We start from the raw sequence: 18,424 nt of genomic DNA, 5'->3' as shown, positions 1-18,424 counted from the left end.
CCATATATTATATATAACTCATGTGATAGTTATCTGATATAATATATAACTCATATAATAATTACCTCATATAATATATACCTCATATATATACCAAACACAACACATCGTCAATAAGATGCTGTAAAATTGCTTTCATTACAGTTCTGCAGCATAATATCAAGACCCTCGAGAGCTCCCCTGAATGTCCGGAGCGGCCCACCTCGGAGACCCTCGAGAGCTCCCCTGAATGTCCGGAGTGGCCCACCTCGGAGACCCTCGAGAGCTCCCCTGAATGTCCGGAGTGCAGATCCCCTGTTTATAACCTACATTCCCAATATAAATATTAAGTATATATTCTGCAGTGATAGGAGTATGTTTGCGCCATTTAATTTACAGATAAGTAACAGAAGAGAAATAGGAGGAGGAGTAAAAAAAGAAAACCATTATTCGTATATTTATGAAATATAGAGATTTTATTTACGATTTCACCTTTTTCTATTGGTCACATCTCAATTGATCTGGTGGCCAAAATCAAACTTTGGTGGCAGTCCCCCAACCATAAACCATCTGTTTGTATTGGCATCACCGACAGAACTCCAATGCATGCTTCATTTTGTATTTTTGAATATAGAAACACCTTTGTCAGGAATCAACTAACCCTAACTTACAGAGAACAGGTCAGCAGGGAAGAAATAAATACAATAAAGGATAGCTGTGTTTTCCTGATCCTTAGAATGGTTAGGTTTACCATAACTGCCTATAGAGAGGCCAATAGTCAAAAGCCAGGCTGAGGCCAGGGAATACAGATTTACACAATAAAAAAAATAAACAAAGCCGTGTACAGGAATCAGGAATTACGAGCTGAGTCAATAACCAGGAAAATGAGCTGAGTCAAAACCAGGAAATCAAAATGGCAACCTAAGCACTCTCTCAGATAAGCAGGCCTAACGACAGGACACTGGTTCTCTAAGGGGTAAATAGGTAAAGGTGTGTGTATTGCATTGCCAAAATATATGTGCAAGAGTGCGCAGGACTAACACATCTCTCCGAAAGTGTTCACAATGACGCTGGATGTTAAAACTGCTTATCTGGTTGAGCACAGAGCATCCAGCATCAATCATGCTGGCATTGCACTGAGTTTGATGCTAGGCATTGTTCCGGTGTGAAGAGGAGCAGAGTACACATGTTAAATATGGATATCCGGACAGCCCTGGTTACTGATCTTACAGAATGGATATTAACCTCAGACAGCTCCCGACACACTGTGTTACCACTATCCCAATGGGATCTAATCTTACTGTTCTGGCTGGATATTAACCTAAGACCATGTGGTGGACAGCCTAGCACCCCAACTGGGTACCTCCGCCCATCATGCTTCCTAGCTGTCACCGAGTACCATAAGCACCGCACCAGACAACATAAGCACTGTAGCCCCCATAGCTTGGCTTGGGTCTTGCAGTGCCTTCCCACCCTGGACCAACATCTGGATTTAACTTCCAGTGGGAAGACCTCACCTCCAAGAGAGTAGAGAAGTATAGCAGTGAATACAGCAGTACAGCTGTTTCCCACATACATGAGACAAGGCTCTATGCTGTGGATGAACTGATTTAATGGGAACCACACACAGCCTTTTATGCAACTCCCCATGCAAGGGGTTTCCACAGTGACATTCAGGGGCATTCCTCTCATGGACCTGAGAGGGAACTAGTTCAAAACAAAGATCTAAATTAAAGAAAACATACAATATGACAATACCTCGAAAATACCCCCAAAACACATGAAAACCCCACAAAAGTCACATCCCCTGATAGCCCCAATCTGGGTGACCAACATATTTAAAAATCACCCAGATCGGTTCAGGGGTTCGGGATTTTCATAGAAGTCAATTATTTGACCGGCCGTGCACATGGTCCTATGCCCAAAACAGTTCCATGAAATCAGGGCTAGCGGTTGGTCTAGTTGGGTAGTTTAAAAATGAACAAACTACCAAACATAGTCCACAGTCTTACCCTGGAGCTTGTTCACCTTGATCGTGGGAACGTTTCCACCGAACAGTGCCCTTCCAAGTTGTGTAGAACCGAACGCAGGCGATGATGGAAGTCCAGTGGTGTTCGGGAATTTCCGTGTCCGATTTTAGTTCCAGGAGATCAATGCCCAAACACCGGCTGCCTGCTTTCCAGGAGCCTGTGGCAAGGTTCTGTTCACCACAGACAGCTTCCCAGTACATTGTGTTAGTGCTCTCCCAATTAATTCTAATCTTACTGTAATGGATGGCCCACTGTATTAGTGCCGTCCCAATGGGTTCTAATCTTATTGTTTTGGATGGATATTAGCCTCAGACAGCTCATATTAGCCTCAGACGGCACACTGTGTTAGTGCCATCCCAATGGGTTCTGGATGGATATTAACCTCTGTAACGGATCACCTGGCACCCCGACTGGGCACCTCCGCCTACTAGGTGATGGCTAGGCTTCCTAGCTGACGCTGAGGACCGTAAGCACCGCACCGGACACCACAAGCTCCGCAGACTCCACAACCGCCATAGCTTAGCTGGGATCTCACCGCCTTCCTCCCACCCTGGACCAACCTCTGATATCCAGAACCATGTGGGAAGGACCTCTCTTACTCCAGAGAGCGTAGCAGGAACAGCTCTTAAGAGCTAGTGATTAGAACCCAGGGTAGTATAAGGAGTATAGCAATCCCCAGTGTGAATATAGCAGTATAGCAGTTCCCCTCCAATCACGAGAACAAGCTACGTGTTGAGGGTTAAGCAGGACTCAATTTTAATGGTGCCACACTGGCCTTTTATGACAATCCCCAAACAAGGTGTACGCCCACATGGACCTTGTTGGGGACAGGGACACAAACTTACAAACACGTTTACAATGTTTGACACTCATACATACAATACAATATTGTATTTTTTAATTAGGAGATAATTGAATCAAGTACTATACTAAACTCAATTATCTCCAAACACAAAAAACAGACATTTCTAAAAATTCTCAAAAGTACCCCAAAACACATAATAACCCCATACATTCCCTGATAGCACTGATCTAGGTGACCAACATATCCGAAAATCACCTAGATCAGATAAGGGGTTCAGACATTTTATGGAAGTCATATTTGTTACCGACCACAAGCATGGTCCGACCACAAGCATAGCTGAAAATTGTTCCATAGTATCGTGGCTAAGTGCCGCTGGAGAACAGACCAGGAGGCACAAGATTTTTGTCCTGAAAATAGTTCCAGGGCATTCACGACTAAGTCCCCCTGAAGTCTATTTGCTGTTTTGGTCCATGCAAACAAGATGGCCGCCACCTCGTGGCGAATGGAACTTCAAATGGCTTTGGTGAGTTCGAAGCGCCGCTTCCAAAGTTCAAATAATTATTGTCCAAAATTCATAATAAGTACAAATAGGGTTTTTTAACCATAATAAATTAAAGGGGCCATAGTCACAGGGTAAAAGGCTGGCAAGTAGTCCCCTCCAAATGCCAGTGGCGAAGTGGCTTACGCCACAACCTCAGACTCACACTCACACTGTGTTAGTGCTGTCCCAATGGGTTCTAATTTTGCTGGTCTGGGTGGATATCAACCACCCAGATGGGTCTTAATGTGCCGTCCCAATGGATCTTAATCTTATGGTTCTGAATGTATAATAAATATGCACACACAGGTTGTGGAAAAGGTGGCGCTATATAGTTATAGTATTAAAATGAATCTAGCTGTTATACACTCCGTGGGTACTCCTATAAACCCAACACACATAGAAAATCACCAAAAACAACAAAGACAATTTCCAGATTTATCAGGTGTCTATCCCTTTAAACCCTCAATTTTCATGAGTGTAGCGCTAAGTATAAATATAAGAATATGTGAATATACGTATATAGTGCTGAAGGACACTTACCCTCTATATCATACTTGTATTTCCATGTATATATATAGAGAAAAAATAAATATATACAAATAATAGTGCAATATGCCAGAAAAATTAGTATTTAAATTATTAGTGTGAGTTATAATATAAATTAACTCACATTTTTTAGAGCCTTTTACAGTGGCAAGGCTCTAAACTTCCAGGCGTCTGTGTCTTTTGGGTAGACCACACAATCCCTCTCTCACAGCGAAGAAGCGTATGTTGCTCTCCAAAGTATACAAGAGGAAACAGAGATGATCCAAACTAAGTGTAATATTTTAAAATACTGATATATATCAATATGAATTTTCTGTATTTTATTCATATTGATATATATCAGTATTTTAAATGGGTTCTAATCTTACTGTTTTGGATGAATATTAACCTCAGGCTGCTCTCGGGATACTGTGTTAGTGCTATGCCAATGAATTCTAATCTTACTGTTCTGGATGGGTACTAAACTCAGACAGCTCCCCGGCCCACTGTGTCCCAATGGGTTCTAATCTTACCGTACTGGATGGATATTAACCTCATACAGCTCCCAGAACATTGTGTTAGTGCCGTCCCAATGGGTTCTACTCTTACTGTTCTGGATGGATATTAACCTCCGCTGCCCGGCACACTGTGGTAATGCCATCCCAATTGATTCTAATTTTTCTGGTCTGGGTGGATATCAACCACAGACAGCTTCCACGGCACACTGTGTTAGTGCCGTCCCGGGTCTTAATGTTACGGTTCTGGATGGATATTAACCTCTGACAGCTCCCCGGCACAAAGTGTTACCACCATCCCATTGGGTTCTAATCTTACCGTACTGGATGGATATTAACCTCAGACAGCTCCCGGCACATTGTGTTAGTGCCATCCCAATGGATTCTAATCTTACTGTTCTGGATGGATATTAACCTCTGCTCCCCGGCACACTGTGTTAATGCCGTCCCAATGGGTTTTACTCTTACTGTTCTGGGTGGATATTAACCTCAGACAGCTCCCGGCACACAGTGTTAGTGCTGTCCCAATGGATTCTAATCTACTGTTCTGGATGGATATTAACCTCTGCTCCCCGGCACACTGTGTTAATGCCGTCCCAATGGGTTTTACTCTTACTGTTCTGGGTGGATATTAACCTCAGACAGCTCCCGGCACACAGTGTTAGTGCTGTCCCAATGGATTCTAATCTACTGTTCTGGATGGATATTAACCTCAGACAGCTCCCGGCACATTGTGTTAGTGCCGTCCCAATGGGTTTTACTCTTACTGTTCTGGGTGGATATTAACCTCAGACAGCTCCCGGCACACAGTGTTAGTGCTGTCCCAATGGATTCTAATCTACTGTTCTGGATGGATATTAACCTCTGCTCCCCGGCACACTGTGTTAATGCCGTCCCAATGGGTTCTACTCTTACTGTTCTGGGTGGATATTAACCTCAGACAGCTCCCGGCACACAGTGTTAGTGCCGTCCCAATGGGTTTTACTCTTACTGTTCTGGGTGGATATTAACCTCAGACAGCTCCCGGCACACTGTGTTAATGCCGTCCCAATGGGTTCTACTCTTACTGTTCTGGGTGGATATTAACCTCAGACAGCTCCCGGCACACAGTGTTAGTGCCGTCCCAATGGGTTTTACTCTTACTGTTCTGGGTGGATATTAACCTCAGACAGCTCCCGGCACACTGTGTTAATGCCGTCCCAATGGGTTCTACTCTTACTGTTCTGGGTGGATATTAACCTCAGACAGCTCCCGGCACAAAGTGTTACCACCATCCCAATGGGTTCTAATCTTACCGTACTGGATGGATATTAACCTCAGACAGCTCCCGGCACACTGTGTTAATGCCGTCCCAATGGATTCTAATCTTACTGTTCTGGGTGGATATTAACCTCAGACAGCTCCCGGCACAAAGTGTTACCACCATCCCAATGGGTTCTAATCTTACCGTACTGGATGGATATTAACCTCAGACAGCTCCCGGCACACTGTGTTAATGCCGTCCCAATGGATTCTAATCTTACTGTTCTGGATGGATATTAACCTCAGACAGCTCCCGGCACATTGTGTTAGTGCCGTCCCAATGGGTTTTACTCTTACTGTTCTGGGTGGATATTAACCTCAGACAGCTTCCCGGCACACTGTGTTACCACCTTCTCAATGGGATCTAATCTTACTGTACTGGAAAGATTTTAACCTCAGACAAGTCCCTGGCACACTGTATTAGCACCGATCCAATGTGTTTCTGATTTTACTGTACTGGTTGGATATTACCCTCAGACAGCTCCATGATACACTGTGTTAGAGCTGTCCCAATGGGTCTTAATCTTGCTATACTGGATGGATATCATCAAGCAGCTTCCTGGGATACATTCTATTAGCCCCGTCATAGTAACTATGGGTTTCTGATCTTACTGTACAAAACAGATATTAACCTCAGATAGCTCCCCCGCACATTCTGTTAGGACCTTCACTGTCCTTGTAACTATGGGTTCTCCACTCTTGTCTCCGGTTGGGTATTGTGTCACTTCCACAATCTCTGTTACAATAGTCTCTGTAACTTCTGTGACTTCAGTCACCTCCCTTGATGCAAGAGGCTTCCATGACCAACTACTACCAGATGATCTCTGGAGAGTGCCTCTCTGTGGAGTCCACACATTCTCCATATGATTAGGAGTGGACTTGGGAGTTCCCCTTCTGACTGTCCCACTTTGAACATTGGCATCTGTATTGTTTTGTTTTGGGAGAGGTTCATTGCTCCGGTTTTTGCAGGAGGTTGGGCTGACATTCAACTCTTTCTCTATCACCAGATCATTTTGTTTTTTATCCCCAGAACCTGCACTGGACTCAGCATTGTTCTTCAAACTTGTGATATCAGCAATCAATTCCTTCTTCATGCAACATTCTTTTAGAAAGTTCTCGGACTTGCGACTCCTGTCTCCCAAGCAGCTGGGTCTGCTGACAGAGTTTCCCATGGTGAGCAGGATCTGAATCAGTGGAGCATGTCAGACATCGATGATCAAAATCCAATCCTGAAATAAGCAAACCAGAGAATAACCAATTTAGAACAATAAACATAGAAACATAGAAACATAGAATGTGACGGCAGATAAGAACCATTCGGCCCATCTAGTCTGCCCAATTTTCTAAATACTTACATTAGTCCCTGGCCTTATCTTATAGTTAGGATAGCCTTATGCCTATCCCACGCATGCTTAAACTCCTTTACTGTGTTAACCTCTACCACTTCAGCTGGAAGGCTATTCCATGCATCCACTACCCTCTCAGTAAAGTAATACTTCCTGATATTATTTTTAAACCTTTGTCCCTCTAATTTAAGACTATGTCCTCTTGTTGTGGTAGTTTTTCTTCTTTTAAATATAGTCTCCTCCTTTACTGTGTTAATTCCCTTTATGTATTTAAATGTTTCTATCATATCCCCCCTGTCTCGTCTTTCCTCCAAGCTATACATGTTAAGATCCTTTAAACTTTCCTGGTAAGTTTTATCCTGCAATCCATGAACCAGTTTAGTAGCCCTTCTTTGAACTCTCTCTAAGGTATCAATATCCTTCAGAAGATATGGTCTCCAGTACTGTGTACAGTACTCCAAGTGAGGTCTCACCAGCATTCTGTACAATGGCATGAGCACTTCCCTCTTTCTACTGCTAATACCTCTCCCTATACAACCAAGCATTCTGCTAGCATTTCCTGCTGCTCTATTACATTGTCTGCCTATCTTTAAGTCATCAGAAATAATCACCCCTAAATCCCTTTCCTCAGATGTTGAGGTTAGGACTCTATCAAATATTCTGTACTCTGCCCTTGGGTTTTTACATCCAAGATGCATTATCTTGCACTTATTCACATTAAATGTCAGTTGCCACAACTCTGACAATTTTTCTAGTTTACCTAAATCATTTGCCATTTGGCTTATCCCTCCTGGAACATCAACCCTGTTACATATCTTAGTATCATCCGCAAAAAGACACACCTTACCATCAAGACCTTCTGCAATATCACTAATAAAAATATTAAAGAGAATGGGTCCAAGTACAGATCCCTGAGGTACCCCACTGGTGACAAGCCCAAGCTTCGAATATACTCCATTGACTACAACCCTCTGTTGCCTGTCACTCAGCCACTGCCTTATCCATTCAACAATATTGGAATCCAAACTCAAATATTGCAGTTTATTGATAAGCCTTCTATGTGCAACAGTGTCAAAAGCCTTACTGAAATCTAGGTAAGCAATGTCTACTGCACCACCCTGATCTATAATTTTAGTTACCCAATCAAAAAAATCAATAAGATTAGTTTGGTATGATCTCCCTGAAGTAAACCCATGTTGTCTCTGATCTTGAAATCCATGTGTTTTTAGATGTTCAACAATCCTATCATTTAACATGGTTTCCATCACTTTCCCCACTACTGAAGTAAGGCTTACTGGCCTATAGTTGCCCGACTCCTACCTTTCTTGTGAATGGGTACAACATTCACTAACTTCCAATCTTCTAGGACTACTCCTGTTAACAATGATTGGTTAAATAAATCTGTTAATGGTTTTGCTAGTACACCACTAAGCTCTTTTAATAGCTTTGGGTGTATTCCATCAGGTCCCATTGACTTATTTGTGTTTACTTTTGACAGTTGAAATAGAACCTCTTCCTCTGTAAACTCACGTGTAATAAATGACTCATTTATCCTTTTTCTTAACTGAGGTCCCTCTCCTTCATTTTCATCTGTAAATACCGAACAAAAATATTCATTGAGGCAGTCAGCTAGACCTTTATCCTCATCTACATACCTTCCTTTTTTGTTTTTAATCTAACTAATCCTTGTTTTACTTTTCTTTTCTCATTTATGTATCTAAAAAAAGTTTTGTCCCCCTTTTTTACTGACTGTGCTATTTTCTCTTCTGTGTGTGATTTGGAAGCTCTTATAACTTGCTTAGCCTCTTTCTGCCTAATCTTATAGGTCATTCTGTCTTCCTCACTCTGGGTTTTCTTATAATTACTAAATGCTAACTTTTTGTTTTTTACTATTTTGGCCACATCTGCGGAGTACCACAGTGGTTTCTTGATTTTTTTTGCTTTTACTGACAAGCCTAATGCAATTTTCTGTTGCCTTCCGTAGTGCAATTTTTAAATAATCCCATTTCTCTTGGACTCCATTTAAATTGCTCCAGTCTGATAATGACTCCTTTACTCCTTTCTAAAGTCTAAAACTTTAGTTTTTGTGTGGTGTGACACAGTCACTGTTCTTATATTAAACCACACTGACTGATGATCACTGGATCCTAAACTTTTACCTACAGTAATATCTGATACCAAATCTCCATTTGTTAACACTAAATCTAGTATGGCCTCTTTACGAGTTGGCTCCTCAACGACTTGTTTTAGAGACAATCCCAGTAGGGAGTTTAGAATATGTGTGCTCCTGGCACAAGTAGCTATTTTTGTTTTCCAATTCACATCAGGAAGATTAAAGTCACCCATGATGATAACTTCCCCCTTCATTGTCATTTTAGCTATTTCCTCAACTAGTAGATTATCTAAGTCTTCAATTTGTCTTGGGGGCCTATAAATCACACCTACACGAGTTACTGTGTGATTACCAAATTCTAACGTAACCCAAACGGACTCTATGTTCGCCTCACTAACCTTTATTAGGCTAGATTTTATGCTATCCTTCACATACAGGGCCACCCCTCCCCCTTTCTTGCCTTCCCTGTCTTTTCTATATAAAGAGTGCCCTGGTATTGCTATGTCCCAGTCATTTTTCTCATTATACCATGTCTCAGTAACAGCGACTAAATCTACACTATCAGTTGCCATTATTGCCACAAGTTCATGGATCTTATTCCCTAAACTGCGAGCATTTGTAGACATGACTCTAAGCTTATCATTTTTTAACACACTTGCTACAGGCACCTTCTGTCCTTGTTTTGGGGGGCAATTGGATTGATGTTTTATCACCCTTTTGCCCCCCCCCCCTCCTAGTTTAAATACATCCTAGCAAAACCTCTGAACTGCTCACTGAGAACATTTGTTCCCTTTTGAGAAAGATGCAAACCATCTTTTTTGTACAGTTTATTTCCATTACAAACAGAGCTACCAATAAGAAAGCAAAAGAAAAAGTGAATAACATTGTTCAGTAATGAATCCTAGTTATAACTTTCTCTTATATCCAAACTCTATAACACTTTCTCTACCTGCTGCTGCAGTAACTACCTCTACAAATTGTATCCAAAATCACGCCTCTGAAAATACAATTATTTACATTGTGCTAAGATATTACGCAGTGCGGTACAATAGGTAAACAAAACAAACCCTAAATACCAACAAACCCTAAGATTATCTTTGCCAGGCTTACTATCTATCTCTACTTGATAAAGCCCTGAGCTATTTTTATACATTATTTGTGCCATACTTCCTCCATTTATTTAAATTTATTTTAATCAGCTGCCTGGCATCCTGACTACCTACTCCGGTGAAGACATCACCAAAGAATCCGGGGTGGGGATCATACCATTTGTGCCCTATACATCAAGCAGTGAGTCCAATATGTATACCTTTATTACTCCTGTGTTTCATATGATCTTTCAACATGACGCCATCACGTTGAAAGATCTAAGAACTCCACGACTCATATATCCTAGAAGTGGGGATAATACCACTCTACGCTGTTTATACCAGAGCTAGCCTTAGCTCCAGTAAATGTGAGTAGGATTATTTGTTAATAGATAGAGTAAGGTCCTTCTGAATATGTCCTCCAAATTAAAGGGCCTAACCCTGTATATGAACCAATAAAACAAATATTCCCTCTGGGAACCAAAATATTTGGAGTGACACTTATGAATAGAGCTGAAACACGATAAAGTGAAATAAAGTCCCAATAAGAATAATTGTGCAGTGTGGTATATGATGGTAACTCCATCATATACCTCTTTGAAGACAAAAAGTAATTTTACACCTAACTTCAAAGTGTATCGGAGTATTGATATATTAGTGGAAATGACAACAAACGCCATTGAACTAATTCAGGAAGACACCCTAGAATTGACTATTCACGGTAATCTGTCGAAACAGGAATGGTTTGCCTTAAATGATCTCAAAAAGAATGAATCTCTCATAATTAAACCTGCAGATAAGGGAGGTAATGTAGTGCTGACGAATAGAGATGATTACACACTAATGGTGGAAAAGATTCTGAAAGAGGAATCAACCTATAGAATTTTGAAAAAGAATCCTACTATCCAATATCTGGCTGAATATAAAGCACTATTAGATGAAGCTCTGGATAATGGGATACTATCCAAAGAGGAATATAATTTCATCTATAATAGATCGACAAAAATCTCAACTTTCTATTGCCTACCAAAAAAACATAAACAATATGCACACCTTACAGGAAGACATATTGTTTCAGGGGTAGACAATATGACCCAAAATGGGAGCCAATATATTGATCAGATACTAAGAAAATTCGTCATGACTCTACCTTCATACTTAAAGGACACCAAAGAGACCCTAAGTTATCTATCAACAATACAGCTACCAGAAGGGGCACATCTGTGTAGTTTAGATGTGGAGTCACTCTATTCATCAATACTGCACAAGATTGGACTTGGACATACTAGAAATTTCCTCAAACTAAGAGGCGAAAGCCATCAGGCACACACTGAATTTGTTTTAAAACTTTTACATTTTGTCCTTACCCACAACTTTTTCCCGTTCAACAATTCCTTCTATTTGCAGGTGCAGGGGACAGCGATGGGGACATCTTGTACTGCATCGTATGCCAACCTGCACGTGGGCTGGTGGGAAAAATCTGTTTTTTTCCAGGGAGTCTGCCCACCTCACCAAATTAATTCACACATGGAAAGGCTACATCTATGATGTGTTGGTGAAATGGACAGGCTCCTTGGACACTTTTGATAAATTTGTAGATCTTCTTAACAACAATGAAAAGAATCTTAAATTTACAAAAGAAGTGGGAAGACCCTCTCTGAACTTTCTAGACCTCACAATAACAGTCGGCGAAAATAACTTTCTCCAAACTACACTCTTTAGAAAACCTACGGCTACAAATAGTCTGTTGCAATGGGAGAGTCGTCATCCTAAACCCCTGAAGAGGGGAATACCAATAGGACAGTACCTTAGAGTACGCAGGGATTGTTCCACTCTGGAGGACTTTAAGTTAAAAGCAAAAGAGTTGCGTATGCATTTTAAAGAACGAGGATATCCCAATTGCTGCTTAAGATCAGCATACAAAAGTGCTTTAGACATGGACAGGGAGATTATGCTCAAGAATGTGCAGATAGATCTGGAAGATAAGCAGATCAAATGCACTGCTGAGTTCGATCTAGGGTGGGAACCAGCAAAATCCATTCTTAACCGATTATGGCCTATACTCACACAGGACATACATCACCACCAAGTACTAACTCCCTATGCAGCATTAACAGCCGGAAGGGGTAAAAAATTACGGGACCTCTTGGTACCCAGCCACCTCCCGGGTATAAAACCTTCACATACATGGTTAAAAAATACACTGCCGGGAACTTATCAATGTGGCAAATGCATGGCTTGCAGATTTATCTCATGAGACTCCAAACTGATTGAGGATACTGCAAAGAGTGTTAAAATGTCTGTAAGGGATTTATTTAACTGTAAAACCACAGGGGTGGTGTATCTCCTTACTTGCTCATGTGGCAAGAAATATGTGGGTAAAACTTTCAGACAATTTAAATTACGTATTCTTGAACACATTCGCGCAGTAAGGTATAGAAATGATACACCAATCTCAAGACACCTTTAGGAATACCATGCAGGTTGCTCCCATTATCTACATTTTGCAGGGATTGAACATGTAAAACTGGATCAAAGAGGGGGCAATCTGGATCAACTCCTTAAACAAAGAGAGTCCTTTTGGATTTACAAACTTAAGACATTGACACCTTGAGGGGTTTACGTATACCTCATTCCTACAGTAATCATTGCCTACAACTTGTAAATTTTCTAGAATATCAGAAAAAATATAATTCTTATCCAATCAGTCTATTATACCATCACTTTATACTATCATATGTATAGTAAAAACCAAAGAAAAGAAAATGTTACTTTCTTTTCTTTGGTTTTTACTATATATTGGGGCTGATGTGTGTTGTAGTCCTTGCTGCTTAAGCGCAGGACTTCTCTTTTTGTATTTGTATTTACTTTGTATCACACAGCCTGGTTACAATGCTGCTGCCCATCCCATGTGTTCCCTATTAAGGGTTAATAAGTAAAGGGGTGTATATAAAAAATACCCCTTTCTGTCTCATTAGAGATATCTTTGCCAGAAGCTCAAGGAAGCAGGCTGAAGGGTCAGTGTTAGGACCCGCTTAGGGGGGTCTGCCTTGACGTTGGCAGCGGGCATTCCCTCCAATGGCCATTGGAGCAACTAAATGACCTCCATTTGTCTAAATATACATAGGGATTAAGGAGAAAGCGCAAGTAACATTTTCTTTTCTTTGGTTTTTACTATATATTGGGGCTGATGTGTGTTGTAGTCCTTGCTGCTTAAGCGCAGGACTTCTCTTTTTGTATTTGTATTTACTTTGTATCACACAGCCTGGTTACAATGCTGCTACCCATCCCATGTGTTCCCTATTAAGGGTTAATAAGTAAAGGGGTGTATATAAAAAATACCCCTTTCTGTCTCATTAGAGATATCTTTGCCAGAAGCTCAAGGAAGCAGGCTGAAGGGTCAGTGTTAGGACCCGCTTAGGGGGGTCTGCCTTGACGTTGGCAGCGGGCATTCCCTCCAATGGCTATTGGAGCAACTAAATGACCTCCATTTGTCTAAATATACATAGGGATTAAGGAGAAAGCGCAAGTAACATTTTCTTTTCTTTGGTTTTTACTATATATTGGGGCTGATGTGTGTTGTAGTCCTTGCTGCTTAAGCTCAGGACTTCTCTTTTTGTATTTGTATTTACTTTGTATCACACAGCCTGGTTACAATGCTGCTACCCATCCCATGTGTTCCCTATTAAGGGTTAATAAGTAAAGGGGTGTATATAAAAAATACCCCTTTCTGTCTCATTAGAGATATCTTTGCCAGAAGCTCAAGGAAGCAGGCTGAAGGGTCAGTGTTAGGACCCGCTTAGGGGGGTCTGCCTTGACGTTGGCAGCGGGCATTCCCTCCAATGGCCATTGGAGCAACTAAATGACCTCCATTTGTCTAAATATACATAGGGATTAAGGAGAAAGCGCAAGTAACATTTTCTTTTCTTTGGTTTTTACTATATATTGGGGCTGATGTGTGTTGTAGTCCTTGCTGCTTAAGCGCAGGACTTCTCTTTTTGTATTTGTATCATATGTATAGAGCAACTATTTAATTCTTTAGTGAAGTTCCAGTTTTCTAATTATCTTCCTTTTTTAATTATTAATTAAGTCATCCCCCCTCTCCCCTCCCTTTGTCCTTTAACTCTCAGATTTTGGATCACAATAACAGCATTGTTTGAATGTAAGCAATTTATTAACCTTATACTCGATGAATAAATACTCTCTAGTATAGAGACATTAGTATGGTCATGCTATATCATAAAATCATGATACTGGTAATACTGTCTTATGCTGGATTTAAGGTTTTATAGTAGCACACTTCACGTCCTATAAATTATCCCCATATACCTATGATGAAGGTATTCTGGAGAAGGAATTCCCTTATGCATGAGCTTTGGGACGTTCTTTTGCCAGTGTAATAATAGGTAAACCAGATTAATACACCTTGATATGCATAACGCAATGGCTGTAATGTGGTCGAAAGAGGTAATCACCTCAAACACGCCCCGTTTACAGAGATTGGGTATTTTCCCTACAGGGGTTGTGTTTAAGGTTCCAGCGGGAACCTTTAAAAATGGAAACGAGAGAGACGATTTTCATTAGCCCCAGACGAAGGCGCAATACTACAGCGCCGAAACGCGCGTCGGGCGTTTTAAACGCCTATTTTCTTTATTTTTTGTTATTGTGGGCTCATTTTGGTGATGGTTATTTACTGTAATTTTTTTATTTGAAGAGGGGTGGTTGCTCTTAGGGGTATTTAGATAGCAAGCTTTGCCTCCTATGTCTGGTCGGGTTTCTTTAGGTCTGCTTATTAGACTCCCAGCATTTCTCTGTCTATCGGAAGTCTCTGCTCTGTCTAGTTAGCCGAGGGAGTCCGAGGAGAACTTACTGCATATTAGATTAATAATTTGAGCCTTGTGATTATTCCTCACGAGGGTGACCTGTTGAGGGAGTCCGGGTAGGAAACACATTTTATCATACACTGGTTTACTCTGTTCCTGACAACTTGTATTTACGTTACTGTTATATTTCTTATAATCAGTCTGAGTTTAACTGATAGCTGGTCCGTATATGCTATTATTAACCTCTATGATATTTAATCATTATACAGGCTTCAATAAACCACCTCTTTGAGATAACACATACTGTTTATCAGAGGTGGACGTACACCTGTTTGGCTTTGCTTTCTTTCTTTATGTTTTCTGTTTATTTAGAAGGATTAAGCCCAGCTGGGTACTTGTAAGCACAGATCTACTTAGTTACCCCTAGTGGAGATTTTTGTGAGATATCTTAGGAAGAGCTATGTATTTTAAGCCTTCAGAAGTATCTCTGAGGACTATATTGGTCCCTCCTTAACAGTACATTTCTCCACTGTTTGACACATCCCCTTTTTTTTTTTAATTCTTTATTTTCCGTGCATTTAGTTTGTATCAAAACATACTTGTGTTACCTTATTAACTTAGGCAAATTGATAAAAGGCATTGACAGTAACAAAGTACAGAGATGATCAATACGTTTTACACGTGACTATTGATAGGAACAAAGAGTAGGCAACAAGCATATTGTGTTTGTCTTTCAGGTAAACAGTCGTAGGAGCTAGCGTGTGTCCATGTAGTCAGAGATAGCCTAGTAGAATAGTGTGTGTACTTTTTCTTTGTTTCCTGTGAGTCGAGCATGCCCATGGTGTTGGCACCCATAGGGCGATTTGGGTGTAGTGAAATAGGTCGAGTGTATAGATGGTAGTAGGGTCTCAGGAGTGGTTGGAGGGCACCTACCCCAGTTGCTTGGGGGGCGGCATAAGGTGGTTAGTTAGTTTTTGTCGCTCATCGCAGTTTGGGTTGGCGTGTATGCCTCGTTGTGGGCCCGGTATTTTTGTCGGTGCCTTAGTGTAGTTTGTATGTTGGGTATGGTATACGTGGAATGGTGAGTAGTGTCGGCCCTTAACCTGAGAGGGTCACGGTAGGGGGGGGGGTTACGTCACGGTCTATGTAGGGGGAGACATTAAGAAACTTAGAGTGTAGAGAGATTTTTAGAGTGAGTTTAGATAGTAGGAGAACAGCAGGGCATGGAAATCAGCGGTAGACATTTTATGTGGTATTCAGGTCCCTGTCTCTTGTCTCTTGTTGCCCCTGGGGAAGAATGGAACAGTTCTCTCTGGGTCCCATGAGTGGGGGGCTGGTGTCGTTCCCGTTGTTGAGGAGTTCTGTGTAAGTCCTACTTTTTGGAGAAGTGCAGGGGCCTCCGAGAGTGAAGTGAGTTTTAGGACCTCTGCTCCGCTGATGACAGCCAGTGTTCTCGGTAATAGCCATCTGTACTCTACGTTTCCTTTCCACAGTTGTTTCGTTACTTCGCTCAGTGATTTTCTCCAGAGCAGGGTGCTCCTCGTGATATCTTGGAAAAAGAGAGTTGTGAGGCTTCGAAGGCCAGGTGTGTCTTGACTCTCACCGCTGCTAGTATGCGACGTTTGTCTGTCATTGAGTGGCATCGGACTATGACATCTCTTGAAGCCGATGCGGGTGCCCTTTTGGCCTTGTTGATGCGGAAATGGCTGTCAAATTCCAGCTTTTTAGCTTGTGTGTGTGGCTGGATTGTTGTCGTGAGCCTCCTCAGGTATTGTGGTAATTCTGATGGTCCGACTGTGTCAGGAATTCCCCGAATTTTAATATGTGTGCGCCTGCTGCGGTCCTCCATGGCGTCTAGTGTGTTTTGGAATGCTGTGTTCGCCGTCTGTAAGTGTTTCAGGGTATCCCCCATGTTTTTCACCGCTTGTCTGAGGTCTAGTATGTCCTCTTCAGAGGCCTGTACGCGTGCTGTCACTGCCTGCGTTTCTGTGCGCATTAGGTTTATGTCGGCGTCAAACATCTTCTTCATTTCTTGTAGCAGGAGTCTGATGTCTTTTTTAGTGGCTGGGGCTGATTCATCCCCTTCTGCTTGTAGGCTGCTGGGGGATTCTGATCGCCTATCCACCATTTTGGGACCTGCCATGTGCTGTAGCAGGGCCCCTATATCTTGTGAGTCCCTGGGCGCAGCCTGCTGTGGCTTCTGTGATTGCCTCACCATTGTGTCGTCGGGTGGTCGGTGGTGGTCGGCCGTCTGTCGGTACCAGTCCTCAAGGCCCAGGAGGGACACCGCGGGTAATTGTGATACCGGCGGGAGGGCGAGGTAGGCCCGAGATTTGAGGACTCGTTTTTTGCCCGAAGGTGTATGTAAAAAGGGCATCAGTGGGTAGCCCTGTGAGCTCTGGTGCCGTGGCTGTGGGTCTCACGGGTCGATGGTCCCCCGTACCTGTGATGAACGGCGGATTAGCTGTTGGTGCTGTGGAGCCGTGAAGAATGGCGTCCATTCGGCTCCGTGGTTAAGCTCCGCCCCCAACATCCCCCTTTTTAATATTTGCATTTAGTAGACATACCACGCATGTTTTTCCAAGCAATATATTAAAGGTAATCCACAATACTCTAGCATTGGTTGGTATGTGTAGGTATAGTCTAATATAGTATTTAATCACACTTTACTCTGCACAATTATTCTTATTGGGACTTTATTCCACTTTATCATGTTTCAGCTCTATTCATAAGTGTCACTCCAAATATTTTGGTTCCCAGAGGGAATATTTGATTTTACAGGACTTATTTGTTGTTTGCACAGTCTTAATTTCTGGAACATACTGTACCATTGGGACCTTTTTTGTGTTTTTTATATGCACGCACGGACTTACATAACCCAGAACTCCCCATAACACATCTACATCTATCAAGATTTGGCTGTTCTCCTACAAGTGGTATTTTATTTCATTTGGATTGGGCTTTTTACTGTGGACTTTTTTATTCTATTCTCATTTCATATTATATTTTTATATTTTATATATACTGTAGCAGTTACCCTGATGAGTAGAGGGGTTTCCACCGCTAGAGGGTGTCCTTCTCCCGATAACTGCATTCAGCAGTCCTCCAAGTAGAGAAGCTCTTCGAAGAGCTAGTGTTATAGCTGTATATCAGTTTCCTCCAATAAGAGACAAGACTCTAGATTTAAGAACTGATTTAATGAGCACATAAGCCTTTCTTGTATACAAGTTTTCCCACAAGGTTACCACCCATGTGGACCTTGTTGGGCACCGAAAATACAAACTCAACAACCAATAGCTTACAGTCACACAGTTAAACACTCCCATTCATTACTGTAAATTCCTCCCCTCTGCTTGG

The 18,424-nt window shown here is 41.8% G+C and overlaps 1 protein-coding gene across 2 annotated transcripts in view; it reads right to left on the bottom strand.

The window, feature by feature from the left end:
* The window catches only part of LOC134608260 (microtubule-actin cross-linking factor 1, isoforms 6/7-like), a 236,079-nt gene that overhangs the window by 154,413 nt on the left and 63,242 nt on the right, over positions 1 to 18,424 (bottom strand). For both annotated transcript variants that reach the window (XM_063450947.1, XM_063450948.1), the window contains one exon: positions 6,330 to 6,926. In XM_063450947.1, the coding sequence (XP_063307017.1) occupies positions 6,330 to 6,869 (540 nt within the window). In that variant the 5' untranslated portion in view covers positions 6,870 to 6,926. The remainder of the gene's footprint in view (positions 1 to 6,329; positions 6,927 to 18,424) is intronic.

This window comes from Pelobates fuscus, chromosome 4 (genome assembly GCF_036172605.1).
Source record: "Pelobates fuscus isolate aPelFus1 chromosome 4, aPelFus1.pri, whole genome shotgun sequence".
NCBI classification, from domain to species: Eukaryota; Metazoa; Chordata; class Amphibia; order Anura; family Pelobatidae; genus Pelobates; species Pelobates fuscus.
The sequence above is the reverse complement of the archived record's forward strand: the minus strand, read 5'-3'. Positions and strand labels throughout refer to the sequence as shown.